This window comes from Dermacentor variabilis, chromosome 2 (assembly GCF_050947875.1).
Source record: "Dermacentor variabilis isolate Ectoservices chromosome 2, ASM5094787v1, whole genome shotgun sequence".
Taxonomy (NCBI): domain Eukaryota; kingdom Metazoa; phylum Arthropoda; class Arachnida; order Ixodida; family Ixodidae; genus Dermacentor; species Dermacentor variabilis.
The window spans coordinates 76,079,597-76,107,293 of NC_134569.1; the positions used below are offsets into that span (position 1 = coordinate 76,079,597).

General features: G+C 50.3%; 1 protein-coding gene across 1 annotated transcript in view; it reads right to left on the reverse strand.

Moving 5' to 3' along the window:
- LOC142572120 (BMP and activin membrane-bound inhibitor homolog) overlaps positions 1 to 20,143 on the reverse strand; it is a 41,619-nt gene extending 21,476 nt beyond the window's left edge. Inside the window, exon 1 of the mRNA XM_075681009.1 lies at positions 18,655 to 20,143. Within this exon, the coding sequence (XP_075537124.1) occupies positions 18,655 to 18,784 (130 nt within the window). The 5' untranslated portion in view covers positions 18,785 to 20,143. The remainder of the gene's footprint in view (positions 1 to 18,654) is intronic.
- Between the last annotated feature and the right edge of the window lie 7,554 nt (positions 20,144 to 27,697).

Sequence of the window (27,697 nt, forward strand, 5' to 3'; positions counted from 1 at the left end):
GTGCTCGTGACGGATGATTAAAAAAGGAGAATTATTCTCTTAAAAATAGGCAATTAAACGACGCTCTCAGAGCAAACAGGACGAAGACCCGCACCCTTTACTATTCCACTTTCACTGCGTCGCATTTTGTTAAAATGCCGTTAGCGAAAAAGTGCTACGGCTTTCAAAGCGAGAATTTATCTCGCCTACTGCGAACTAACGGTTGGCTTTCTTCCGTACATGCAAGGGAAGACGGCGTCTTTTGGTGGAGTGATGTCGCATGACTGCCGCCCTAATTTTCGTGTACCTCGAAATGTCGACCGTATGGGGTAGATCCGTGATGAAACTCCTTTATACACAGACGCCCGAGAAAAAGACAGAGAAAAAATTTGTGTTATGAGCTGCCAAGTCAGGGTGAATTTACAGCAGTGGTATAGTTTCTCCCTTGGCAACCGAGTCGTCGAGGAAATTATAGGATAGAGAAAAAGAGAGAGAAGGAAGCATGCGACAGCAGGCTCTCCGAGGCTTTCATGTGTCTAACGTCTCGTCCGAATTCGTCGGAACCGAATGTCGTAAATTCTTACAGAGACTGCCGTTATGCTTTGTGAAGTGTCATATATATTCAGCCCACCACGAAAGCCCCGAAAGAATTTCTCGTTCGAATCCTCTCGGACGGCAATATTATAGTTGTCTGGCTTCTCAATAGAATTCAGAAACAATAGCTGCACCTCCTTGAAAAGGAGCTGTGTTGATGGCTTTCGTGGAAGCTAGACGGGTAATGGGGCCAGATGGCAGCACGTAACATATAAGGGGTTTGAAACTACTTCTAAATTAAATGAATGGGTCGTCAGCAGAAAAATTTGAAATGTTACAAAGGGGAAAAAGAAAGATACTAAAAAAACTGACACCATTACAAGATCGCAGCTAGGGAAACTGAGTCTGCGCGCGCGCTTGTAATGTGAGATATGTTTTGAGGTAACTGTTCAAAAAGTGCGTTACGATTGCAGATCAGGTGCAAGGCATATGGGGTCTTTAATTAAAGACCCGGTAATCAGTAAACAACACTACATAAGAGCGAATATTTCTTTATAAATTGGTCCTTGGTAACTGTATTTTGGAGCTCTATATAGAATAATGTGTATTGAATTGTACACCGTTTTAGAAATATCGCGCACACTAGGGTTAAACTTGGTAGGAATGCAACGTGTCTTTAAGGACGTAACATGGTCAACATTTTCGAAGCTGTAGATTGTCTGGGATCACGGTATAGTAAATTGTAAAGTTTTTGCTGACTAGTTCTTGGTGTTCGAGTTCACGTAAACGACTCCATACTTTTGCTTGAATTCTTTGCACGCATATCGAGGGTCTCTCTACCACTGGCGTAGCCAGGGGGGCTGGGGGGTGAACCCCCTCTCGCCTTTCCCCCTTTCCCACGGAACAGAATGTTTCCGGAGATGGGCTCCGAAAGAGCGACGTGGATGAAAGGGAAAGCTTAAATGTGAAAGTAAGGCGAGGGCTAGTCGCGTTCCGAAGGGGGGGGGGGAGGGGGTGTCATGGAGGCGATTCCCTCTCCCATGCACAGAACATTACGGCCCCACTTACGATCGCCTCTCCCTCGTTCCAGACCGTGTTAACCAAAACGTCTGAGGGGGGGATCGGCGCTAAAAATTCCACACACAGATAAAGATGGGACGAGCTCGTGCATAAAACTTGGCGCATTGTTGCTCCCCACCAAGGCCTTCGTGTCGTCGAAGAGCTTCTCATTTTTTGTACTTGACCGAATCGTCGACCACGCTGTGCGAAAAAAAAAAAGCATTCCAAAAATAATGCGACTTGCATGTCTCTAGGATACGCAAAATAAGCCCCCGCATCCGCTGCCAAGGTTTGGGTGGTGGCATTGGGTTTAGTTAGTTCTAGTAGTGAAACATAAATACCCGAGAAAATGAATGGGAAGACGGCGCCGCGGTAGCTCAATTGGTAAGATCATCGTACGCGTAATTCGAAGACGTGGGTTCGTTATCCACCTGTGGCAAGTTGTTTTTTCATCAACTTTCATTTCCATTTATTTATCATTTCCTTAATTCAATTACTATGTACAAGTAATTTCCACGATGCTGTCCTTGGTGTCTTTGTTGGCTGCTTATGATATGATTAACAAAAATCGGACCCCTCGGTGAATCCCGTTTCTTCTCATTCATTACATAACGAAGGTCTCGAATCCGGCAACATTGATGCCTTCAGGTAGAATGCGTGGGTTTATTGACCGGTTGCCTTCATCCAAAAAGATCACCTACTCGTGACGCCTGCGGCAGAAATTATGTTCCACATCCGCTGCCAAGGTTTGCGAGTGGTGGCGCTGGCTAACACTCACAGACTTAGTTCTAGTAGTAAAACATAAATATCCAAGAAAGTTAACAGGAAAACGGCGCTGCGGTAGCTCAAATTTGTAAGAGCATCGCACGCCTAATGCAATGACGTGGGATCGTTCCGCAGCTGCGGCAAGTTGTTTCATCATCCACCTTCATTTCCATTAATTTGTCATTTGCTTAAGTCAACTGTACGTACAAGTAATTTTCCCTGTGTTGTCCTTGGTGTCATTGTTTGTTGGCTCCCGGCCCCTCGGTTAATCCCCCTGCTTCTCGTTCTACATATATATATATATATATATATATATATATATATATATATATATATATATATATATATATATATATATATATAAAGAGAGAGAGAGAGAGAGAGAGAGAGAGAGAGAGAGAGGGAGTGGTAGTTGTCGGCGGAACAACTACCCCTAAATAAATTTCTGGCTACACCACTGCTATCTACGCTTAGAATAAATCATTAAATGTATCTTTATAGGAAACATTACGATTCATTCGAGGACGTTAATTGTGGTGGTGCGTTTATCGCCGCCTGCGCAACAGCTGCGGCGCGGCGCGGCGCGGCGAGTCGCACAGAGGCGATAACGATCGAGGGTGCACGAGCGTTGCGGAGAAATTGCGCAGAAACCAGAGGCGGCTGTTTTCCCAGAAAACGCTTCGCTGGAAATTCGGCTGCGATTCTGCAAGGCCAGAAAGTCTGCCGATTGTATCGCACAAAGAAACGAAACTAACAAAAAAAGAAGAGGAGGAGGACGCGAGAGTAGCGTTTGCGAGAGTCGACTTCAGGAGAATTCGTTTATCTTTCAGGTTTGTCGCCGGTAGTAAGCGCGTTGATGCCACCACAGAGGAGTCAAAGCACTTGCTACATCTCTTTTGGATGTACGCCAACAATTAAAGTTATTGCTAGTAACGTAGCAAACTAAGTTTTACCTGTAACTACGCCAGATTTGCATGGCTAAGCGTCACTACTGAGGCCTAGAGTCACCAAGGTTTGTTTGCGGCATTCACTCTGGAGACTTCCTTACGAACCTTCGCTGCAGCAGCTCTAGAGCCGCTCATGAGCCTTTGCGGTAGTGCACGCCATAAAACGGGGCACATGCTGGTTTCGTCTGTCATGGGGCCGTACATTTGTTTTACGGTTGGCATGCTGACGGGCGCTCGCCGACGCCATGTAAACAAGCGTGAGCCCCTTTTCGAAAGCACTGCAGAAACTGCAGTCCGTGCCTGTGCACTTTCGCGAAAGAGCCCAGGAAGGAAGAATTCTCTCTCTCTCGTTGGAAAGATCTGTATACTCCGCCTCACCTGCAAAAACCCTCTTGTACTTAGATTTAAGTGCACGTTAAACAATTTTGGGTGGTCAAAATTATTCAGGAGTCTCCCACTACGACATGCCTCATAGTTAGATTGTGGTTCTGGCTTGTATAAAAATCCCCATATTTTTTCGGAGGTTACGTACGGCTCATGTAAGTCAAAAGACGTCTGCGTATTTCAGAGAGGGGAAGATGGCTCACCCATTGTCTGTCATTGGTCCTTACGTGAAGCTTCCATTCAGTCTATGTCGCGCTCAAAGCGATCAGCGGTGTATACAATGGAGGATTCATTCTTATGGCTCTCTTCCGATTGGCTGACGCGACTCATGGCTTTCGCCGCAAAACACGTAGTTGGTGAGATGGAGTGCCACTAGTGGTTTGTCTCGAAACAGGTGACGCAACGTCGAGACAATTGAGAAGCGAGGTAAATCAACGTCCAGGATGGGATGGTGCGGTTGTGTTGGTGTAACGGCGAATCGATCATAAACACTGACGTCTCTGTCCTCTCCGGGTGAAGCAAATCAGTCAAATTACCGGGCCATTCCTGATTAGAACGAAAGGGAAAAAGTTTGAAAAGGAGCCTAGCGAGCATTCGACGCGGCTGCTCACCGTGTTGCGTCGATTCACGTCCGCTACGCATGCGGAGCCGCCTCTGCGAAATGTTTATCGTCCACAACGTGACTTGTTCGCGCCACTCAGAGCCACTCCGACTGGTGAAACGCTGCCGAGGGATTAACGACCTCGTACTAACGCTTGTATTCCTTTCACCTCCACCTCCTCTCGCTACCGCAAGACGGCATTGAAATGGGGTCCAAATAGACGCCGGGGAAACACCGACGCGTTGCGTCCGCGCGGTTCGACCGAAACAGAAACTTAATTTAAGCGCTCTCCGGCGCCCGCTTCTACAATAGGAGTAATTCCTCACGGGAATGAACTGTATACGACAGGCGTTCGTATACCGCGCGGGAAGCTGTCAGCGTTCGTTAGCGATCGTGGGCTTTGGAGGCTTGGATATTTATGCGAATGGCGAATTAACTGCCTTCCAGCTGCCACACCGAGTGGCAAGGTGAGAGAGAGAAAAGAATATTTATTTCGTGGGAAAGCAAAAAAAGAAAAAGAAAAGAACTTGTCGATATGCAGCCGGCGCTCGAGCAGTCAGCGGCTCTCTACGGTGGGCAAGGAATGTCGCCACCCGACGCACTCTCGTCTCAACCAACTCCGCGCAGTGCAGCCGGGGATAGGGCTCGTGTCAGCCAATCAGCAACGAGATGCGGTTGCGTGTGTTGCGGAAAATGGCTACAAATCCTTCCGTGGTGCTTACATCCAGTTGGCGTCGCGTGAAAGGCGCCACCCATATTTCGCATGGAGTAGGTGAGACGGTCTATAGAGGAATTTAGGGTCACGTTTAGTGCGGCCCCCACTCACGAATGCAAACTTCTCAGTCGTGAACGCAGAGCGTGCAGTGACAAATAAAGACTAGCTGATTACATATACATATATCGAGCCATTTGATTACACAGCTTCAGTACAGGTTAAAGCAGGAACTAAACATTTGATGTATGCATCTTCAAGAAGCCTAGTAGTTATACCAGTGCGCGAATCTTTTGACAAAGGAGATATAAATGTGCGTCACTGTCGGCAAAATTCCGTTACGAGTTGCAACAGGCAGATCCGTGGGAAGCAACGAATCTGTGCTGTAATGTCAACAGCGAGAGAGACGCGCCATTGAGGAGAAAGGGAAAAAAATGAAGTTAACGGGCATGAGGGAGGGGTGATGGAAGCTGACAGAGAGAGAGAGAGAGAGAGAGAGAGAGAGAGAGAGAGAGAGAGAGCACAGAAATTGCTATGGTGAGTGCTATAGATAGTTATTTCTTTAAATGCTCGTCGTCTATTCAATTGCGTTAGTGACGATGTGTGTTACGATACAAATTGTGTCAGGAAGTTAGTGGTAGACTCGGGCCAAAAGACGAAACGCTGATGGGTTAAAACAGTGAAAAAGTGCGCGGGAAAAATGATCCGTGCATGTGACCCTCCGCTGTGTTAGTGGCACATGGCGTTGCGCCGCTGGGCTCGAGGGCGCGGTATACGGTCCCGACCGCGGGGGGGGGGGGGGGGGGGGAGGGGGGGGATGCCACTACGGCGTTCCTCATAGTCGGAGCATTGTTTTGACACGTCATAGGCATCTGCCATAGGTAATTGGCGTTAAAGCGAAGCTTTCCGTGCCAGCACTTGCATCACTTGCCGTGCAAGCCGGCGGGCGAGAGGGAGGGGGGGGGGGGTGTGGACTGCAACCTCCAGCAAACGGGTTTGTATTGACCTTGTATGCTTGCAAGCCGACCGACAAAGTAGTGCCATTGCGCACACAACTGCTCTGCGTAAATAAGCGATAAATCACTACATTAACATTTGTAAGCACAATGTCTCCTAGGTATGCTTAATCTATATATACACGTACCTCTTAATGGAATAGCGTATGATATTCAACAACTTCTTCGAATTACTTGATTTCCGCTTCGTTGATCTGGCCTTTGGGTAAGTGCCCCTGAGCACTCGCACATTCTCGGCTAATCTTTCAGAATGGGTATGTGCCCCTCTGACACAAGAAGGTACAGAACACTCAAATGCATTTAGATATGTTTCGTATATCTCTGTTCGTTACACGTCTGCCATCACCATTCTTTCCTCAACAAGCGTCAGACATGTCATTCGTCATCATCGAGCACCCGCCTCTACTGATTTGGTGTTTGCACTTCGGCATAGCTTCCGACTGGTGAAGTGCATAAACATAAAAAAAAGCATTAGATTCAAGTTGTGATCTTTTGTGTTGCATAAGCAGTGCATGAGATTGCGCGTTACGCATGATGAAAATAAACACAATCGTACGCATAGCGGTTACTTGAGTATTTCATTGCCTGCTTCTTTAAAGCTTCGCTTCTAATAGATTCCGATTGGTGCGTTAGATCTGCATATATACATATTTACAGCGAAGTTGTTAAGGGCTAGTTCCCCCAGGATCGTGTCCGCATGTAGACACAAAACTCCCCAATCGTGGGTCGATCCCGAAGACAGTGCAATGCCGGGCCGATCCGCGGCGGAGGTGAAGCAGGCGCTAAGCACTCCCGATACGTGGGCCGATCCCGAAGATAGCGCAATGCCGGCTCGACCCGCGGCGGAGGTGAAGCAGGCGCTAAGCACTCCCCCTACATGGGCCGATCCCGAAGATAGTGCGTTGCCGGCCCGACCCGCGGCGGAGGTGAAACAGGCCTGAAGCACTCGCCATACGTGGGCCGATCCCGAAGATAGTTCAAGGCCGGGCCGACCCGCGGCGGAGGTGCAGTTCGCCATTAAGAGGCCCACATACACAGCTTCGCTGGTAATCTTTCTTCACAGAGTGGAAGGACACTGAATTTTTTTTGTTGAATAACAATATAGCAATACATATTGCAATGAAAGCTTAATAGATAAACCAATTGTGGCAGTAAAAAGTGCGAAACGAAGGACAATGAACGAGAGGGCAGAGAGAAGCAATGTGTGTAGTCCACGGATATCTTGTAATTTACGGCAGTCACCCGCTTTTCGAACAACCACGACAGTCACGCTACAACTTCATGTCGATCGCCTCAACCTGGTTGTCTAGATGCAAAATTTCTGGAAATATTTATTAACCTGAAAAAAGGAAAAGCCTGGTCTTTCTCAGAAAATAATGGAGATAAACTACCTTTCCCACTACCCACTAAACTATTCGTAACAGGGAGACTGTAAGCTATACAGGTTAAAAAAAAAGCTACATTTAGAAATGCACCTGCATAATTTATTTTTGTTAACAATTACATTTTGCATTTACGGAGGTACATATGTTTGTGTGCATGGACGACTCCTTACATTTCAAATTACGCGTATTAGGTATGAATTCAGCATTATATTTTTGTTCTTCAATCGACGTCGACGCTGATGCAAGAAAATGACGTTACCTGGTAAAGCTGTCACAAAATGAATTTTTGCCCAGGTATCTCTGCCCGAAGTCTGTATGCTCGTATGGAAGAGTGAAGTTTAAAATGAATTGTTCAGGGCTATCCGATGCTCCAAGCTTACCAACGTGCTCTTCCTTCGCCCTCGAATAAATAAGAGATACCATCGCTCAAAGCAAACAAACAAGTTAATAAAACACCTCAGTACATTCATTTGCCCTTACGTTTTTTTTTAATTCTTGAGTGGAGTGCTGTCATGTATGCATGGAGGCATCGGCCACCATCGAATGCCACTCGAAGATACACTTGGTCCTTGCAATGCGAGTGTGGCGAGTGTGACTGATGCCGTGCACTTCGCCTGTCAAACCAGTAACATGGCATCACAATGCACGATCAGTCTTCTGTACGACGCTTCATTGTTTTTCTTTCTGTGTCAACGCGGCAGCGTGCCTTTTGACAAGTTGGCGAGATGTGACCCGTTTCGCGCATTCGCACAGAAGTAAGTTTTCGCAGAGTAAACAGCTGGAAACGACATGCTAAGTCGGCAGGCTAATGAAGGCGCTGTAGTATAGAGTACAGAGCTTCGGTAACAGAACAGCAGGGCGCTTTCTGGCGCTGCGAACAGTGTAAACGGTCGGGAAGAGCAGCGCCATTCAATGTAAATGAGGCGCTGGGTTCCTTGGAAAGGTTTCTGGGTTCCCTGTGCACTAAAGCTAATGCCTGACCCTACGCCCAGCTTTTCTTCACCAACTTTACAGCAAGTCTTTCCATCGCTGATTAATACGATTATGTATACTGATTAGGTATTCCACCTATTGCAAGGAAGACGAGGCGGTTTTCTTGAAGGCAGTGCACTGGAAATAATAACATCTGTTTTCGACGAAACCTTAGTAGTTTGTTGCCTGTAGCCCTCGTGAAATGAAGCTTATTCGAGCAGGTCCAAGAAGGATGTTGTAGTATCAGAACAATGAATTGAGATAATGAAACAGTGCTTACTTTTCTGAGTTACATCAGTTAATACAAGGCATAACTTCAGGCAGCAAAATTACCATTCTTAGAAGAAAAAGAAGACGTGACTGTTATTGCACGATTCAGCTAACGCCTGTTATTATCGAGTTGGACTCCAGTCGGCTGCGAGTCTCGCGTTCTTCATACAGCCTGCGTCCACCACTCCCAGAGGCCTGGTTGTCTATGCATTTATTTAAGGATGTAAGCTTAGAGATGTGAGGATTAAAAGGGAGACGGTGCAGCAAAGTGGCTCAGTACCCACGGTGCACACATACCGCTTATATTGTGAGCTGAACAAGAGCTTAGAATCCCAGCCGCGTTGTTTTGAGTCACTTGACTGAATGAGCAATTATCGCTGACAAAAAACTTCTTCACCATCAAACAATAGAGAAAAAGAAAGGCAACATAGCATATCAGTGGATACCGGGCCATTGCGGTATTTAGGGAAACGACTGTGCAGAGGAGGCCGCCCGATCTGCTCGTGATGGTCTCCACTGTGTAGCTATACCGTTATCCAGAACAGACGCACCTACAGGGCTTTGTTCGCTCGCACGTGCACTTATACTTGCACAGTGGAACTCGACGGAGTTTACCAACGCTCGTCTGCACATATTGGATCCGAATCTACGGCTCCGCCTTCCGAGAGGGCTACTGTTGCGTTTCGCCTGCGACACGTGGTTTTGCCGGCGCGACTGCGGCGGGGCGGCAGACATTTTGGCCCGATCGTCGTCGCCGCAACACTCATCGCCAGGTGTTTCCAGGCGCGTCTGCGGCGATGCGACCGCCTAGGGATCCTCCTCGCATTCCAGTCATTGTGCCCGAAACAGGCGATGCCAAAGCAGGGATCTCATTCCAGTTATTGGGCCCGAAACAGGCGATGCCAAAGCAGGGATCTCGTTCCAGTCATTGTGCCCGAAACAGGCGATGCCAAAGCAGGGATCTCATTCCAGTTATTGGGCCCGAAACAGGCGATGCCAAAGCAGGGATCTCGTTCCAGTCATTATGCCCGAAACAGGCGATGCCAAAGCAGGGACCATCTTCTCGTTACAGTCATTGTGTCCGACCGGCAGCGCCACGACAGGGTGCTACGAGATCGTGCGCAGCGCCACGACAGGGTGCTACGAGATCGTGCGCAGCGCCACGACAGGGTGTTACGAGATCGTGCGCAGCGCCACGACAGTGTGCGTCACCATTAGCCCATTGTACATTCACGTGCTCGTCTTTTGAGGGGTTCCTTCTTGCCCTCAACTGCGAGAGTATAAAAACAGCTGCCCCCGGACGCCAAAGGGAGGGCTCCGATTTCTTCAGTTGAGTGAAGTGCTCTCCCGTCTCTCTACTTCGGTCAAACCTGACCGCCAACTCTTTGCGATGTTAAAATAAACAAGTTGTTTCGTTGTTACCAGTTGACTCATGCTTTGCCGGGACCTTCGGATGCTTCCAGTGGTACCCCAGGCCGCCAGGCCAACGCTACCCTTGGGACTTGCGACCCAGGTACAACCACGGGCGTCAGCGCCGAGTTCCCAACAGATCGTACCAGCAGTCCAGATCCAAACATCTGGTTGGCAGCGGTGAGATCGCCTACGACTTCAAACAACAGTCTGCCAGCGGTGAGATCGCGACAACGGAGGCCAGCAGCAAAGAGATGCAGTTGACTGTATGCTGAGCAGCTCAACGACGATCCGGGAGCAGTGCAACGAGCCCTGTGTGACGACTGGTTGCCTGCAGCGGAACGACTGCGCGGAATTCCTGCCTGCGAGGTTTGGTGAGTGCGGGACTTTCTCCTTCTGAGCTTTGCCAGGCTTTTGTTAGTGTCAGAAACAGAGCTGGTAATTGTGGTTGTCGTTGCTGCCGGGTTAGTTTGCGGCAAGACAATAGTAAGCAGTAGAGAAAGCAGCATTCAGAGCAGCCATGGATTTGAAGTCGTTGCGCAAACCGAAATTGTTGGAGCTTGCAAGAGAGTTGGGTCTGGATGTCTCAGACAAACTCAGAAAACCAGAACTGCTAACGGCTATTCTTGAGTTAGAGGCTGAGGATGACGAGCTGTCGGAATGCCTTGAGACTATTGAGGAGAGGTCAAAAAGACAGGAGCGCGAACTTAAAGAGCAAAAAGAGAAATATGAGCGCGAACTTAAAGAGCAAAAAGAGAAACAGGAGCGCGAACTTAAAGAACAGAAAGAGCGAGAGCAACAAGAGCGTGACCGTCAACACGCTTTGGAAATGAAGCGTCTTGAGGTAGAGATGGAACGCGCTCGTAATGGAAGTCAGGCACACGGTGCAGGAGAACGCGTATTGTTCAAAATGACTGACCTGATGCGGCCGTTTAAGCTTGGAGAGGACATTGGTTTGTTCCTGGTTAACTTTGAGCGAACGTGCGAGAAGCAGGGGTTCTCTCGGGAAACGTGGCCACAGCGCTTGCTCACTTTGTTACCCGGCGAGGCGGCCGACGTAGTCGCTCGCTTGGATAGAGAGGAAGCAGAGGATTTCGACACAGTGAAATCGAGTCTTCTAAAAAAGTACCGGCTGTCTGCGGAAGCGTTCCGTCGGAAGTTTCGGGAAAATGAGAAAGGCAAAAGTGAGTCATATACAGAGTTTGCGTATAGGCTTATGTCGAACATGCAGGAGTGGCTCAAAGAAGAGAAAGCGTTTGGTGACCACGATAAAGTTCTGCAGTGTTTCGGGCTAGAACAGTTTTATAGTCGGTTACCGGAGAACGTGCGATACTGGGTCTTGGATAGGCCAGACGTTTGTACGGTGGCTAAAGCCGCTGAGCTAGCCGAGGAGTTTGTGACGCGTCGAGCTCGCGGAGCTAAGGACGGTCAAAAGGGTGAATTTGGCTCGAAGTTTGAGAGGCCGAAGTTCACGCCCATGAGATTAAAGGGGGACACGCGTAGTGCGGATGCGAGCGAAAGCAGTCCGACCAAACGTAAAGAGACGGCGGCAGCCAAACGCAGAAAGCGGTTCGAGATGAGGCGAGCGCGCTTGTGTTATACGTGCCAGAAGCCGGGTCACTTTTCGGCGCAGTGTCCGGAAACAACACCAAAAGTTGTGTTTTTTTCAATAGGCAGCACGGACGAGAACATGAAGCTTCTCGAGCCTTACATGCGAGACCTCCTCGTGAACGGGAAAGAGTGCCGAGTGCTTCGCGATTCCGCAGCTACGATGGATGTAGTTCACCCATCTTACGTAGAACCCCATATGTTCACGGGCGAGTGCGCGTGGATCAAGCAAGCCGTGGAAGCTCATAGCGTGTGTCTGCCGGTAGCAAAAGTGCTTATTGAGGGACCTTTCGGAGCGCTTGAGACAGAGGCCGCAGTGTCATCTATGCTGCCACCCCAGTACCCGTACCTATTTTCAAACAGGTCCGATCACCTCCTGCGCGAGAAGGGGCTTTTGTTTGGTGAAGCTAGTGTTCAGGCCTTAACCAGATCGAAGGTTCGGGAGCTCGCTGCAAAGGCGGTAGTTGCGGGGCCGACGTTATCAAACAACGAAAAAGGGTCAGAGGCGCAGCAAGCTGATATTCCGAGCACGCCCGAACTGAATAAACTTGAGTCTGTAACGTTAAAGGCGCCAGATACTGGAGAGGAAACGCCCGACGCGGGAAAGTTAGAAGAGCTATCTACTGATTTGCTCATCGCACCTACGTCAGACGGACTTGATAGGTTGCTAAAAGTCAGCCGGTCGGCTTTGATAGCCGAGCAAAAAAAGGATGGCAGCCTGGAAAACGTGCGCTGCAATGTCAAAGAAGGTATCGCCAGGAAAACTGCGCGTTTTGTGGAAAGGGGTGGAGTCCTGTACCGGAAGTATCTAGACCGCCGAGGAGTGGAGTTCGATCAACTGGTCGTGCCTCAATGCTATCGTCAGGATCTGTTGCGCTTGTCACATGGGGGTTCGTGGTCCGGACACCTAGGAGTTAAGAAAACTAAGGACCGTCTCTTGCAAGAGTACTATTGGCCAGGGTGTTTTCGGGACGCAGACCATTTCGTGAGGACATGTGACACTTGTCAGCGGGTGGGCAAACCAGGGGACAAATCGAGGGCGCCGTTGAAATTGGTACCTATCATTACGGAGCCTTTTAGACGGCTCGTTATTGATACAGTGGGACCTCTGCCGGTAACAGCCACGGGGTACAGACACATTTTGACTGTGATCTGCCCAGCGACAAAGTTCCCTGAAGCAGTGCCGCTTAAAGAACTCAGCTCAGTTGAGATAGTCAATGCACTACTGTCCATATTTGCGCGAGTTGGTTTTCCTGCGGAAATCCAATCAGATCAGGGCACAGTGTTTACTAGCGCTTTGACGACAACTTTTCTCGAAAGGTGTGGGGTAAAGCTGCTACACAGCTCAGTGTACCACCCACAGTCGAATTCCGTTGAGAAGCTCCACTCCGTCATGAAGCGCGTGTTGAGAGCGTTGTGTTTTGAACATCGAACTGACTGGGAGCTGTGTCTGCCTGGGGTGATGTTTGCTTTAAGGACCGCGCCGCATGCGGCTACGGGGTTTTCGCCAGCTGAACTGGTGTACGGTCGGTCGCTTCGGTCTCCGCTTCGCATGCTTCGAGAATCATGGGAAGGTAGGGGCGACGACCCAGTCGTGGTGGAGTACGTACTTAAGCTCCTCGAACGCTTAAGAAGGGCACAGGAGTTGTCAGGTGAAGCAATGACAAAGGCCCAGCAGAGGGCCAAGGTTTATTATGATCGGACAGCCAGGGCCCGTCGTTTTGAGGTTGGCGATGAGGTCATGATATTGCGCACATCGCTAAACAACAAACTAGACGTGCAGTGGGAGGGCCCAGCACGAATTGTTCAGAAACTGTCGGAAGTTAACTACGTGGTAAGTCTGCCAGGAAAGCGGAAAGCACAGCAAGTTTACCACTGTAATCTGCTCAAACCTTATAGACAACGGGAAGCAGTGGTGTGCATGATGATAAACGTTCCTGAAGAGCTTCCAGTCGAGCTTCCGGGACTAGGCTCAGTGACGAACAGGGAAGACACCGGTCAAGTCATTAGTGACCTTATCAGTAAAGCACCGCTGTCGCCCGAGCAGAAAACCGAACTACACCAGCTATTACAAGAGTTTCAGGGTCTGTTCTCTGAGAGGCCTGGTAGGACTTCTGTACTTACTCATGATATAGAACTTACCTCCACAGAGCCAGTACGATCCAAGGCGTATCGGGTGTCACCCCGCCAGAGCGATATTATGGAGGCTGAGGTAAAGAAAATGCTACAGCTCGGTGTTATTGAGGCAGGTGAGAGTGATTATACCTCCCCTTTGATTTTAGTTGAGGTACCGGGCAAGGAACCTCGTCCTTGCGTCGACTACCGCAGGCTTAATTCCATCACCAAGGATCAAATTTATCCGATCCCTAACATCGAGGAGCGCCTTGAGAAAGTTAGTAGCGCTCAGTTTATTTCCACCCTAGATCTTGTCAGGGGTTATTGGCAGGTTCCACTTACAGAAGAGGCTAGTAGGTATGCGGCGTTCATTTCACCAATGGGAACATTCCGTCCTAAAGTGTTGAGTTTTGGTTTGAAGAACGCGCCATACTGTTTTTCAAGCCTCATGGATAAAGTGTTGCGGGGACAGCAAGAATTCGCTTTACCGTATCTAGACGACGTAGCGATATTCTCCGCATCCTGGTCGGAGCATATGACACACTTGCGGGCAGTGCTAACCCGCCTGCGCGAAGCGGGCTTGACAGTCAAGGCTCCTAAGTGCCAGATAGCACAGGCCGAGGTTGTCTACCTCGGTCACGTGATTGGTCAGGGTCGTCGCCGCCCCTCTGAAATAAAAGTGGCCGCTGTGCGAGACTTTCCGCAACCGCGCACAAAGACCGATATTCGGTCGTTCTTAGGTGTCGCCGGCTACTATCAGAGGTACATCCCTAGGTACTCTGATATCGCGGCTCCCCTGACGGATGCTCTAAGAAAAACAGAGCCTCAAACAGTCGTCTGGGACGAGACCAAGGAAAGAGCTTTTAGCGCCCTAAAGAGTGCCCTAACAAGCCAGCCTGTGCTACGATCGCCAGACTATACAAAAGGGTTCATTGTTCAGTGCGATGCTAGTGAGCGAGGCATGGGCGTTGTACTGTGCCAACGGGAAAATGGAGAAGTAGAACACCCCGTCCTGTATGCTAGTCGTAAGCTGACCAGTCGTGAGCAGGCGTATAGCGCCACCGAGAAAGAGTGTGCGTGTCTCGTGTGGGCCGTTCAGAAATTGTCATGCTATCTAGCCGGCTCGAGGTTTATCATTGAGACGGATCACTGCCCTCTCCAATGGCTGCAGACCATCTCTCCCAAAAATGGCCGCCTCCTGCGCTGGAGCCTCGCTTTACAACAATATTCTTTTGAGGTGCGTTACAAAAAGGGGAGTCTCAACGGTAACGCCGATGGCTTAAGTCGAAGCCCCTAACGTAGGAATCAGCCTCAAAATTGTTTGTTACTGATGTTGTTCTTCCTGAGGCAGGATTTTTTTTAACATATTGCTTTTGTTTAGTGTTTCAAAGTGATGATATGCTTTCTAGTGCAATTTTTCAATTTGTGGACGCGTTCTGAGTGATGCTAGACTACTGTAAGGAACTAGGCAGTGGTATAAAAAGGGGAAAGAGCCTGGCAGGGCTTAGTGAGGGTTGTGCCGTGCTTGCTGACTGAGCGGTTGAGTTTTCAGCGTAGTTCTAACGCTTGCCGGGAACGAGAACAAAAATGTGAACTCTCCCGAAGTCACTTTGCAGTGTCCCGTGCGAACCTGAACGAGAGAACGAGGCCTTCTCTGTGCGCTGCGCTCAAAAAACGTCAAGGGACGCCCGACTTCGGTTATGAGCATCATCGAGCGACATCCCTCCGGACAGCGGATGCAGTCCCCTGTCCATCGGGATCTCCTTCCCCCGGCGGGGCGGTCTGTTGCGTTTCGCCTGCGACACGTGGTTTTGCCGGCGCGACTGCGGCGGGGCGGCAGACATTTTGGCCCGATCGTCGTCGCCGCAACACTCATCGCCAGGTGTTTCCAGGCGCGTCTGCGGCGATGCGACCGCCTAGGGATCCTCCTCGCATTCCAGTCATTGTGCCCGAAACAGGCGATGCCAAAGCAGGGATCTCATTCCAGTTATTGGGCCCGAAACAGGCGATGCCAAAGCAGGGATCTCGTTCCAGTCATTGTGCCCGAAACAGGCGATGCCAAAGCAGGGATCTCATTCCAGTTATTGGGCCCGAAACAGGCGATGCCAAAGCAGGGATCTCGTTCCAGTCATTATGCCCGAAACAGGCGATGCCAAAGCAGGGACCATCTTCTCGTTACAGTCATTGTGTCCGACCGGCAGCGCCACGACAGGGTGCTACGAGATCGTGCGCAGCGCCACGACAGGGTGCTACGAGATCGTGCGCAGCGCCACGACAGGGTGTTACGAGATCGTGCGCAGCGCCACGACAGTGTGCGTCACCATTAGCCCATTGTACATTCACGTGCTCGTCTTTTGAGGGGTTCCTTCTTGCCCTCAACTGCGAGAGTATAAAAACAGCTGCCCCCGGACGCCAAAAGGAGGGCTCCGATTTCTTCAGTTGAGTGAAGTGCTCTCCCGTCTCTCTACTTCGGTCAAACCTGACCGCCAACTCTTTGCGATGTTAAAATAAACAAGTTGTTTCGTTGTTACCAGTTGACTCATGCTTTGCCGGGACCTTCGGATGCTTCCAGTGGTACCCCAGGCCGCCAGGCCAACGCTACCCTTGGGACTTGCGACCCAGGTACAACCACGGGCGTCAGCGCCGAGTTCCCAACAGATCGTACCAGCAGTCCAGATCCAAACACTACCTAGAGCTGAGGAGAAGCTTCTGTGCCGCTTGTGGCTTCGCGTGGCCTTCCAGAATGCGTACTCATTTCGGATCAGAATGGCCAACAGCCCTACAAGCGATAACCGTAGCTTCGAGGAAACAACCTCCCACCTTCTCACTGAATGTCCCCGCTTCAGTGCGCACAGGAAAGAACTTTCAAGAGTGTTGGGTAGTCTTGACAAATGCCCTTTGTCGGAGGAAAGGGTCCTGAGACACAGGCCGAGACCGTCCTCAGCACAGAAGGCTTTGCGGAGGACAGGTCTTAGAGACATGCTTTAAGTAGTGCCGTATTCTCCTTTCCTTTTCCTCTTTTATTTTTGCTCTTCCTTACTTTTTCCATTTTTTTTTGTTATATCGCTTTTCTACTATCTTTCATTCCCCTTACCATCTTTCCCCAGAACAGGGTAGCCAGCCGGTCCGAGAACTGGCTAACCTACCACTTTTTTCTATTTCTCCTCCTCCTCCTCCTACCAACTCTTCCGAATCTTTCGTAAAATTTATGAATGCGGGGTTTTTATCCCCCTTATTCTGGAGGATTTGCCGCAAGGCATAAAGAATTCGGGCTTGTACTACGATATTACGAATGTTGAGTCAGGTTGGTCAAGGTAGGGAGGTTAACCAGACGAGCGTCCTGTTTGCTACCCTACATTGGGTGTAAGTGAAACGAAGTGTAGGTAGAGGAAAAGAGGGCAAGAGTAATCACTGCACACGCCCAAGAGGATGCAGATAATTTTAAACAATCACTTAGACCGACGCACTTCGAAGACTGCTCTATAGCGCGCGAATAGGCTTTTTGCGCCAACGGCAGATATGACCGTGCTCCGAGTATAGTTTACTCGGAAAATAGCGAGGGCAGGTACAGCACAACAGGTGCTCAATGATTTCGTCGCACCTACTGTAGTTGCACGTCGGGCGTTCGGCCATTTCAATACGGCAGGAGTATGTGTTCGTAAACGCCACTCCCAGCTATATAGGGTACGGCAATGTTGCTTCGTAGTTCCCGCTCTTCTTTCCCTTTTTACTTCCCCTTTCCCTTCCATTAGTGCTGGATAGCAAAGCGGAGGCTTTAACTCTGGTTAACCTTCCTGCCTTTCTCTGACTTGCATCTCTCTCTATTTTGCTGCGAAGTCACCAAACAATCCTTGTGATCTAAAAACAATGCGTTGCTTGTTAGTCTCTGCTGTTCCAATTAAGTTTGCTGGCGCTTGTGTGCTGCGTCTAAACGTAAATCATTGTTCACAGAGTGTGTATGTGTGCCCCAATAGGTGTGTACTCAGGGCAAACTTTATAAAGAAATACGTGCTACCATTCCCCCCCCCCCCCCTTATCCTTCTCTTCCTGTTTGTGTATAGGCGGGATTTTACGATTTTGATTGTACACAGATTGGCAGGTATGTGGGAACACGGATTTACTAGGTCGCAGACGACGTGATGAGAGTTGCGTTGAATTCGCTAGCTTTCATCTTTTTCTCGTCACTCTCACTAGGGTCAGTAAATAAAGCAGAACATTATCCTGACGTTGTTTGAAAAAACACGAACCAGGTGACTATTACTCCTCGAGGATAGTCAAACATGTATGAAACTGGAATTTTACGTATGCCCTTACTTGTCAGGCTTTGAACTTTCGGATGTATACGACGAGTTTGAATACAAACACTTCTTTACCTTCGCCAAATGACAGCCTTGAAGAAACTCCGATTATACATAATAGTAACACGCTAACACAAAAACATATAAAATTTTAGTCGGGTGCTGCCGGCGGTAAACGATTCGTAAGCTAGAAAATAAATTTATGAATGCGAACAACTCCGTTTCAGTATGCCCATGTCAAGGAACGGGATTTCTACGTCCAAGTTCTGATGAAGACCTGGGGGCAATCTGCTTCTTGGTGAGAATTCCCCAGCTTGTACGGCCACGTGTGCGATCCAGGAGCAAATCTCAAGAATGCATAGCAGCTACGCGGATGAGAAGCCCAGCCACGCTGAGGTCGATACCTCGATGTCGCAATCAAATAGTTAATCAAAACTAATCGGACTGTGAGACAGTGTAGCCACGGAGTGTATACAGGCAATTAGCATCGCCTTCAGCTCACCAGGTTCGCTTCGCCCGGGAACGCGCGCCGCTCTTGTTCAAACCGCGTTTCTGTAAACAAACCCTTCTTCCCGCCAAACGAGGCGAACTTCGCTCACCTTTCGCGACGGTCCACTGGCACAGGAGACAGAGTAGTGTCAGCAGGAGCGTGGACGGCCAGCTGGCAACAGTTGTCGCGACTCTGCGGGGCACGACGGCGAAGCTGCCCGCGGTGCCAAGGCCAAGCATGTCCGCCGGCGCTCGCGCCAGCGACTCCTCTCGCCGGCGTGTCGTCGTCGTCGCCGTGGTGAGCGCCGTCAGCCGCCGGCGCACACGCCAGCGCCGGCGCTCGCCCGACGCCGCGACGCCGAAGTGCCGCGCCGCGCTGTCGGCTCTGCTTCACTCCACTCCCCGCCGCCCGACAACAAGCGGCGTCGCGCGCCGAGCAGGCGGCGCGTCGGCTTCACCACCAGCGCCGCCGCCGCCGACGCGCAGTCCGGCGCCGGGAGCGCGGTCGCCGCCGCTTCGCCCCCGCTTCCTCCCCTTTCGTTTCCTTCCGAGCTTGCTTGGCTTACTTCCGCGCGCCGGTTCGCTGGCCCTTCCGAGGCTGCTCCCCTTTGCTAGATCGCGAGTATCCACCACCCCGTCGCGCGCTGGACGCCAGTCGAAAATTCGCTTGATGTATGGTGGTCGCGGACGGGCCCCGAGCTCTGCGGTTTCTCCTGCTCCGCTGGCTTGCTTCTCTTCGGTTGTTTTCGTTGATACGGCTTGTCGTCGCCGTTCGTCTCCCGATTCTTTTTTTCCCGAACGACTGCAGTGGTGGGGAAACAGTGACGCGCCAGCGGGTCGGATGAGAAACTGGTCCCGTTTCTTCGCGCCGGCAAGCCCCGCGAGAGTACGAAAAGAGCGATGACAGATTGTTATTGTTCCACTCGCGCAACCGCACCAATTTCGGTGTCGCCGATGAAACCGCAGAAGCAGCAATCACACGCGCACGCACACAAAGGAGTGGTATCCTTATTCTTCCGAGATACGCCTTCGTTCATCCGTCGGTATGTCTTTCAAGTGAAAGCAACTCGCGTCCTGTCAGCTGCCTCGCCAAAAAATCTGCTGCCGCACCATCAGCAGTGGCAGCCACGATGAGGCGAGCGGCTACTTGCTCCCTGAACCGCCGCGCGGAACGGACAGGTGAAGACCGCGCTCCATGTCGCTTCGGGCACGATGACTGTCAGTTGATGACGAGGACGGTCCTTCTTCTCCGGCGTCGTCGCCTCCTCCTCGGCACTGTCATCGGGCAGAGCCGAGGCCGGCCGGCGGCGTTGAAGCGCGACAGGCATGCAAATGGCGATATACGTCTCGTCAGGGCCCCGCGGCGTCAGGGCCGACGACTCGCTGACGACGACGATGGGTCGAAGCTCCAAAGAAGCGGACCCGGGCGCGACACCACGACGCCTGGGTTCTCGGCGGCGTCCCGTCTGGGAATGGATGCAGAGAAGAGGGAGGGGACGGCGCTCGCGCCGAACCGCGCGGAAGTGCTGCTGCACGCTGCCGCCCGTTCCTTGCGCGGAGTAGAGGCGTGCGTGCGTGCGTGTGTGCGCGCGCGCGCTTCGGCTTTGAGAGGGCGAGCGGTGGAGGCCTCGCTCTCTCGCGCCGTGGTGGCGACGGCGGCATCCAACGCGACCGCCTTTCTGGGAACACAAAAACACGCGCCGTTTTTGGCCCCGCTGCTGGATCGGCTCCCCTGCAGAGCCTGCGGAGAAAAGGAAAAACGGCGAAGCCGGCGCTTTCGAAGGGGGTGTCGCCGAGCGCGATGCGTGTGCGCGCGCCTCTAGCGCCTATCGGGAGCGGGCCAGCAACGGCTGGCACAATCGTTAAGTCTTCGACTGTTTGCTTCGTTTGTGCTTGAGGAATTACGAATGAATAAGCGGAAGTTCCGTCCGGTGCGCTGTCGCTGCAATATGGTTCGAAAACCTATCGACCCCTGTTTCGTCCCAGCGAAGTAAATTTGTATATTGACATTCGGTATGTAATTGCTACAACTGATATTTCTAGCTGGAAATGAGAAAGAAAAACAATAAAGAAACAGGAACAAGGGAAAACACAATAAAAGAAAAACATTGGCAAATGCGAAAGAGATGGTAAAAAGAAAGTTCGAAAGTGTTGGGAGAACACACAAATGCTTTTCGAAGCCACCATGTCAACGCGTTTCGCCAGAACGATCGTGCTTCCGCTCCTTTCGGGCAAGCGTATGCATCCCGACCGCGGAGACGAACAGGACGGGCGACTCGATCGCCTTCCTTTTATTTTATTTTCTTGCTTTCAGTCTCGTTCCTCTGCGTGTTGTCTCCGTTTTTCCAAACTGCAAGAAAAAGGGAAGGAGGCGGGAGGGGGACATCTACAAAGAAGCACCACAGGCTCCGAGCTGATCTCTTCTGACTGCCCCTTTTTTTTCCTCTTCAAAAGCCGCGTGTGACTGCCGCTGGCGGGGCGTAGAAGTGGGAGAAGCGAGAAAAGGAAGGGAGTATGGCCGTGGTACTTCTGGGGGAGAGAGAAGAAGGTGGAGAGGACAGGAAAGGGCGATTATACAAGCTCCCGAGCGTGCGATTTCGACGAGTGATCGAATCGGACCAAAGAGAGAGGAACGGGCCAAAAACTTTTCTCCCGATAACGACGACACGCAAAATGCTGCTCGGCTCAGCTCAGCGCCAAACTGTGGCTAGCGGACAGCGGACCAGCGGGGGACCAGTGGGGAAACGGAGGAGGAGGTGCCCAGGCGCCAGAGGGAGGGCCCCAACTCCTCCTTGAGTGGCTCCGGCCGTTTTGCGTTTGGTGTTTATGTTGCGCTTGCCTGCTTGCTTTTCCATGGCGGTCATCCCCTTCACATTCGTCGTCGTCGCCACCCACCCCCCCCCGCGCTTTTTCTTTCTTTCTTTGTATTTTTATTTATTTGTTTGCCTCCCGTTTCTCCTTCGTTTCCCCCCCCCTGAATGCTCCGCTCAGGCGGCAACGTTTTGTATCGGCGGTCCTTCCGAAGCACTTCCCCCGAGGCAGGGGCGAACTTCTCCGAAACCTTTTCGAACCGTCGTTTTCTCCCTGGTTCTCTTGTTAGTGTGACTTGTACGAGCGCTTCGTTTTGCGAACACGCGCAAACACGCCTGTCGTAGCAAATGGAGAGCTCTCTCACTTTTCGTAAAAGAGAGTTACTTGTTTTTTTTTATTGTCTTTTTGCAGGACTTGGTTGCTTCCTGCTTATTAGTTGTCATCGCTCCGGTGACTTGAGAAGTGGCATGCGCTTTTTTTTCCCCCTGAAATTTTGTTATCGGGAACGCGCACTTGGCCTACTTCTTTATAGCTAGAGGATAACCGGCTTAAATGTAGGGCTCGCATTCACTACACTGCTCTTATGTAAGTGCTGCTCGCTTTTGGTCTTGTTATCTTGCGATTGCCATTGTGATTGGCGGGCGCTAAAGACAAAAGTCTCACATGTTACGTAAGAGAGGTTTTGGGAATGTAGGATGAGACTATTTGCTGTCGCAGAAGACGGCTTAGATGATTACTGAAGTCGAAGTCTAAGCGAGTGAGTGAGTGAGTGAAACAACTTTATTCGGTCCACAACAGACGCGAGTAAACTCAACGTCACCTGGCTAGGCCCAATCGTGGACCAACAGGTCAAACCTGACGGGCCCCTCGCGGGCCCTCTGCACTGCCACGATTTGAGAGGTCTGTTACTGGGCCTTAATAAGCTTCATCGTTTCCTCTTGGGTGAAAGGGGGACCGGCAGAGGCGCAGCCCCACAGGACATGCTCGAAGTCCGCATAATCACCACACAGGGGCCAGTCCGGGATTGGAAACCGTTCGGGGTACATCGTGTGCAGTGCCGCGGGGCTCGGGTCAGTGCTTGTTTGCAGAAGTCTGAGAGTGACTGCCTGGGCCCTGCACAGCGAGGAGTGCGGCAAAGGCAGGAGTCTTCCTGAGAGATAATCATGCTTGCAGATCTCGTCTAAGCGAGTGAAATTTTTCGCTACCAAATTCTCTGTTCGGGCCTTGAAAATTTGTGGATAACAGTTTGAGCGTCGTGTGGTGGGCTTGCAGTGCCGTTATACTTGGAAGGAATTACCAGTAGTTACTGGGGGTCCCCCAGTGCTTCATGTGCTGAGTAAACGTGAACTATCAATATAAGACATCATTGAAAGCGCAGCGTCATTACATGTATGAGCGTCGACGCCTCTTGCTTCATTCGAACGCGCTTCTTGAACCAGTATACTAGTTTCTCGACTGTATGTGAGCGAGAGTTCAGCAAGACCTGTTGTCACGCATTGTACGAATAGTGAAAGTTTGCAAGCCTCTACAAAACAGAGAGAGAGAGAGAGAGAGAGAAGTCTACTGTCTTTCTTGATTTGTAAGCTTTATAAACCAAACTCGCCTGTAATCTCCCATTCAGCGTGCTTGTAGGGGGGGGGGGAGGCACTGGCGGGAAGAGAGTAAGACAACGAAAATATGGTAAGTCCATTAGCAGACAAGCACGAGTACAGCTAAGAAGCAAGCACTACACACGTCCCACTTCAACTCATTTTGTTTTTTCTTCTCGGCGACCATTCGCACGTAACGCCGGCCACACCGCGCCATAGGGTGCGAGGAAATTGAAAATTCGTGTTATTGCGGCTGAGTGCCACTTCCCGTCGCCGCCGCCGCCGCCTGCGCGAACGGCTCCACCGAGTAGGTCCGCTCGGCGGGGCGGCCAGCACACGAGTGCCTTTGCCGATTACAAACCCGGGGCGGCTGAAAAGGGTGAGCAAACAGCAAACAGGTGGGCATTATCTGCTCCCTCTTCCACGCCCCCTTTCCCTCCTACCCCGCTGCTCCCCTCGACCATCCCGCTTGTCGTTCGCTTCGCTCTTTTCTTCTCGTAGTCCGGCGAAGCCCTCCTCGGTGCGCGGAGCTCGGAACGCGGGGCACAGTGGAGGTTCGTTTTCTGGGAGCGCCGTGTCCGCTTGCTCAAAATACCCTGACCAGCCTCTCACCCTCAGCCATCGCCGCAGTCCGTTGTACAATGTACACACCCTTCCGCTCAAGCAAAGTATCATATAGTGGTAGCCGGCTTTGCTGTAGGATTCGCCCCCTTTTTGCGGTGCCGCTTGCAACAACAAGCAGAGACCCCGCTGTTTCGGGGCTCTCTTTTAAAAGCGAGAAGATCGACTCCGGTGCGTCGCTCACCCCTCCCGCGTAGTATAGCTCAAGTGCGGTAAGAAAGGAAGATAGAAAGGCGTAATAAAATACAGGAAAGCAAGAGATCAGTTCTTGCGCCTCCTCGGCCTTTTCCATGATTGTGTATACGTGAGAGGAATGCGTTCTCTTGAGTTGTAGCAGGCGATGCACGAAGCACAGCGGCTTCAGCGAGCTTCTCAGCTGAACCGAGCAGTTAGAGGATCAAGTATAAATAATAATTTAAGCGATATAGGTAAAAAAGTACAGTAGCATATTATAACTTGTTCAGATTAACTGAACTTTCTCGCTTGGATGCAGTTTTTGCAACCAACCGTCTAGCGCGTTATATTAAAACCACGCAGTGGTAGACGAGATGGTAAGGTAGGGTGAATCGGTAGAAAAGATGGAGGTGCTATGAGCGTATGGCCTCCTGCTACTTGTCGTCGTTTCTAGTTAGACGCGCCGGTCTAATGTCTAATACCTCGGTCACACGTGGCACTTTCGATCGCGATCGAGCCCGATCGGCATCGAATTTCTCGATCGCGATTGGAATCTCTCTCGTACAGCTTTTGCAACAGTGCAAATGGCGGTTTAGAAACTCGATTCCGATCGACCTTGATAACAATGGAAAAGTGCCCCGAGTGACACGCGCATAAATTCGTGCGATTCGCGCTTGAGCAGAGAGCTTTCGTGTCACGTCATTCACGAAAGGCCACGCAGATGTAGGTGGCACGCAGGCAGGCCTTCCAACGGTATCTATGATATAGCCTGAATGCCAATAGACTCTGGAGGGCTAGGTGCAGCTTCATTCAAATAAATAGAATAAAATAACATGACTATGATGACGATATGCATGATGACGATGTGCATGACAAGATATCCTTGACGATGATGTAGCATACTCTCGGGGTGTTTCTTACGTCCCACGTTGCGAAAAAAAAATATGGTTGGCAGAACTGCTAATTTGATTTTCTTGAGGCACGCCACAAACTGTTCCTTTGGTGCGAGCTCTTATGCAAGTCAATATGACGTTGCACTTCTGTATAAAGCAGGAGCTCCACCAATGAATGTATTTGCACGGAAGGGCGCACCGTGCACTATATAGGGTGCTACTTTCGCAGAAGAACGGTGCGCTGTAACTTCCCAAAAAAAAAGAGAGTTTGACTCAAGTGTCCATACCGTCACTTTCCTGCACCGCTAACGTCAGCCCATCCTGAGGCACAATCGAATTTCTGAACGACTTTCGAAACACCTCTATAAGCTGCATTTCATAGTGATGCAAGATGCGAGAAAAGCAGCCGGAAAGGTCTCTTGTATCACCTGTAAAGATATTCATCATAGAGAGAGCAACGTGATGGAACAATCAAAATATGGCACGCGGCACAGCGGCCAGACGAAAATGCAGCGTGCATATGGTTTGCATACAGCGGGTCCGGATTGTTGTGAGAGGGCATCAGTCACGAGATGCGGCCGCTTGACACGCTACGTCTATCCATCAGCTGCTCTCTTGAAAAGCAATGAGCAGATATATATATATATATATATATATATATATATATTCGTCCGCCAACAACTTGAGTTGTGCTCTCTGATCTGGTCCTCCTATCAAAACTACCCATCTACCATGCTAGAAACAGTACACACTAGAGCCGCTCGGTTGATTTCTCGAAATTATGACCGCCACTCAAGCGCGACACCAAGTTAAACTTTCTCTTTCCCTGCAGCTGCCAAGCAAACGCCGTGAGATTTCCCTTTTGTCGTTGTTTATATATACGTGCAATAATTTAATCACCATCTTTTCTCGCCTGGAAGTATCGTCGTACGCGTCAGGTAGATTACACAATCACCTACGTTTCTTGCGCATCTACTGTAATACCGATGCATTCAACTCATTAGCTCTTCCACGTGCCGTGCGTCTGTGGAATAACTTGCCCGAAAGCATAGTCGCAGAAGCTAAAAAAAAAAAAAAATTCGTCAGTCACTTAATGCGAATGTCATCATTTAATTCCCATGCTATCATTTTCTTTACCTTTTCTTTCTTGTTTCTTTCTTTGTTTCGCAATGTTTTATCAGTTACAGTACTGAATTCGCATCTCCTCCAAATTATAGTATGCGTATCTTTATTGAATGGTGTTTTTTACGTTTCCTTTACTTTGGTTTGGTTGCCTGGATGTGATATATGCATACAGCGTTCATGCTATAGCTTCGTTGGTGTTAGTTATACCTTGTTTCCATGAGTTCGATTATCAGTTATTCGCAAAATCGAAGGCAAGGTTACCGCGGCTACCCGCCTGATCAAACGCATTACAAACAAGCACACGGGCATGAAGGAGGACAGTGTCATGCGCCTCATACACTCTTTCGCAATCAGTCACATCACTTATGTGGCTGCCTTCCACAACTGGAATGTCATTGAAAGGGAGAAAATCAACACCCTTATACGCAAGACTTACAAGATCGCCCTTGGCCTACCGGAGTCCACAAGCACTGCTCGTCGGCTACAGCTGGGGGTATACAACACACTTGAGGAAATCGTGGATGCGCAAAGAACCTCTCAACTCAAACGCATGTCTCTGACAGCCACGGGCCTGTACATCCTGCAGAAAATCGGCTTCAACTATACCACGTCCAACACGGTCAGAAACAGGTCATTCCACCTGACCTCAGCGACACGCTGATTGTCGCCCTATATACCTCGAAACATGCACACCGAATTTAATCGGGGCCGATGCCAGGCCCGTGCCAAGGCACTGCTGCGCTCCTTGGGTGGAAAGAGGACTACGCGCTTTGTAGACGCCGCAGAATACACACGAGAACACCGGTTCACGGCAATAGTCGTAGACGTTAGCTCCAGGCTTACGCACGCGTGTAGTGTCGCAACGGAATACCCCGAAACAGCAGAAGAGGTAGCGATTGCGCTTGCGCTTACCGACCCCCTCTGCGAGGTAGTGTTTAGCGACTCACAATCCGCAGTTCGCAACTACGCGCGGGGGCGCATTTCCTCCGACGCTCTCCAGATCCTAAGGAAAGCTGGTCGACAGCACTTCGATAACACCGCCATCATATGGTTTCCAGCGCACGTCGCCACCCCCACCGATGAGGGCCTCATTAACTTGAACGAGGTAGCACACCGCTCTGCGCGAGAACTGACCTGCCGCGCAGAATCGGGGACCGCCTCTTCGAGTTCGGAACTGCTGGCTCAAAACACGCGCGAACGCCTGGTCAGGTACAATGACATCACCAAGCACTACCAGCTAGGCAGGCGGTTGCTGCCCCCACCTCACCCCATGCTGAAACGTCGCCAGGCAGTCATCTGGCGACAATTGCAAACACAAACATTCCCCAGTCCGGCGCGATTGCAGCACATTTTCCCCGCGCAATACCCGAATGCTCTTTGCAAATTATGTCAGGACACTAGAGCGACGCTGCCACACATGTTGTGGGAGTGTCGGGTTACATCAGCTACAATGGCAGTAGCTCCGGAGGCTCTTGCGTCGAAGTGGGCCGCCGCTCTGCGCAGCTCCAACCTCAAGACACAAGAGTGGGCTGTCCAGCAAGCCCGAGAGGCGGCGACGAGGCAAGGCCTCGAAGTCCCCTCATGGGAGACCTGAGCCCGGGTCATCAAATTTGCCGGATTCAGAATAAAGTTGTTTCCATCCATCAGTTATTTATGTGTGCTTTTTACAAGCTTTCTTTCTTTGCTTTGGTTGCCTGGTACCGATATATTTAGATAGTTGTTATGTCGTATTGTGGACTGGTGTTGCTTCTGGTTTGATCTCATGGCTTGAATTCTCACTTATCTATATGTGCATTTTTATTATGTTTTTACTTTATTTCTAGAACTCGTATTAGGCCCCCTTTAGTCATTGCCCAATAAAGTGGGCCTGTAAGGTATTTTAAATAAATAAATAAATAAATAAATAAATAAATAAATAAATAAATAAATAAATAAATAAA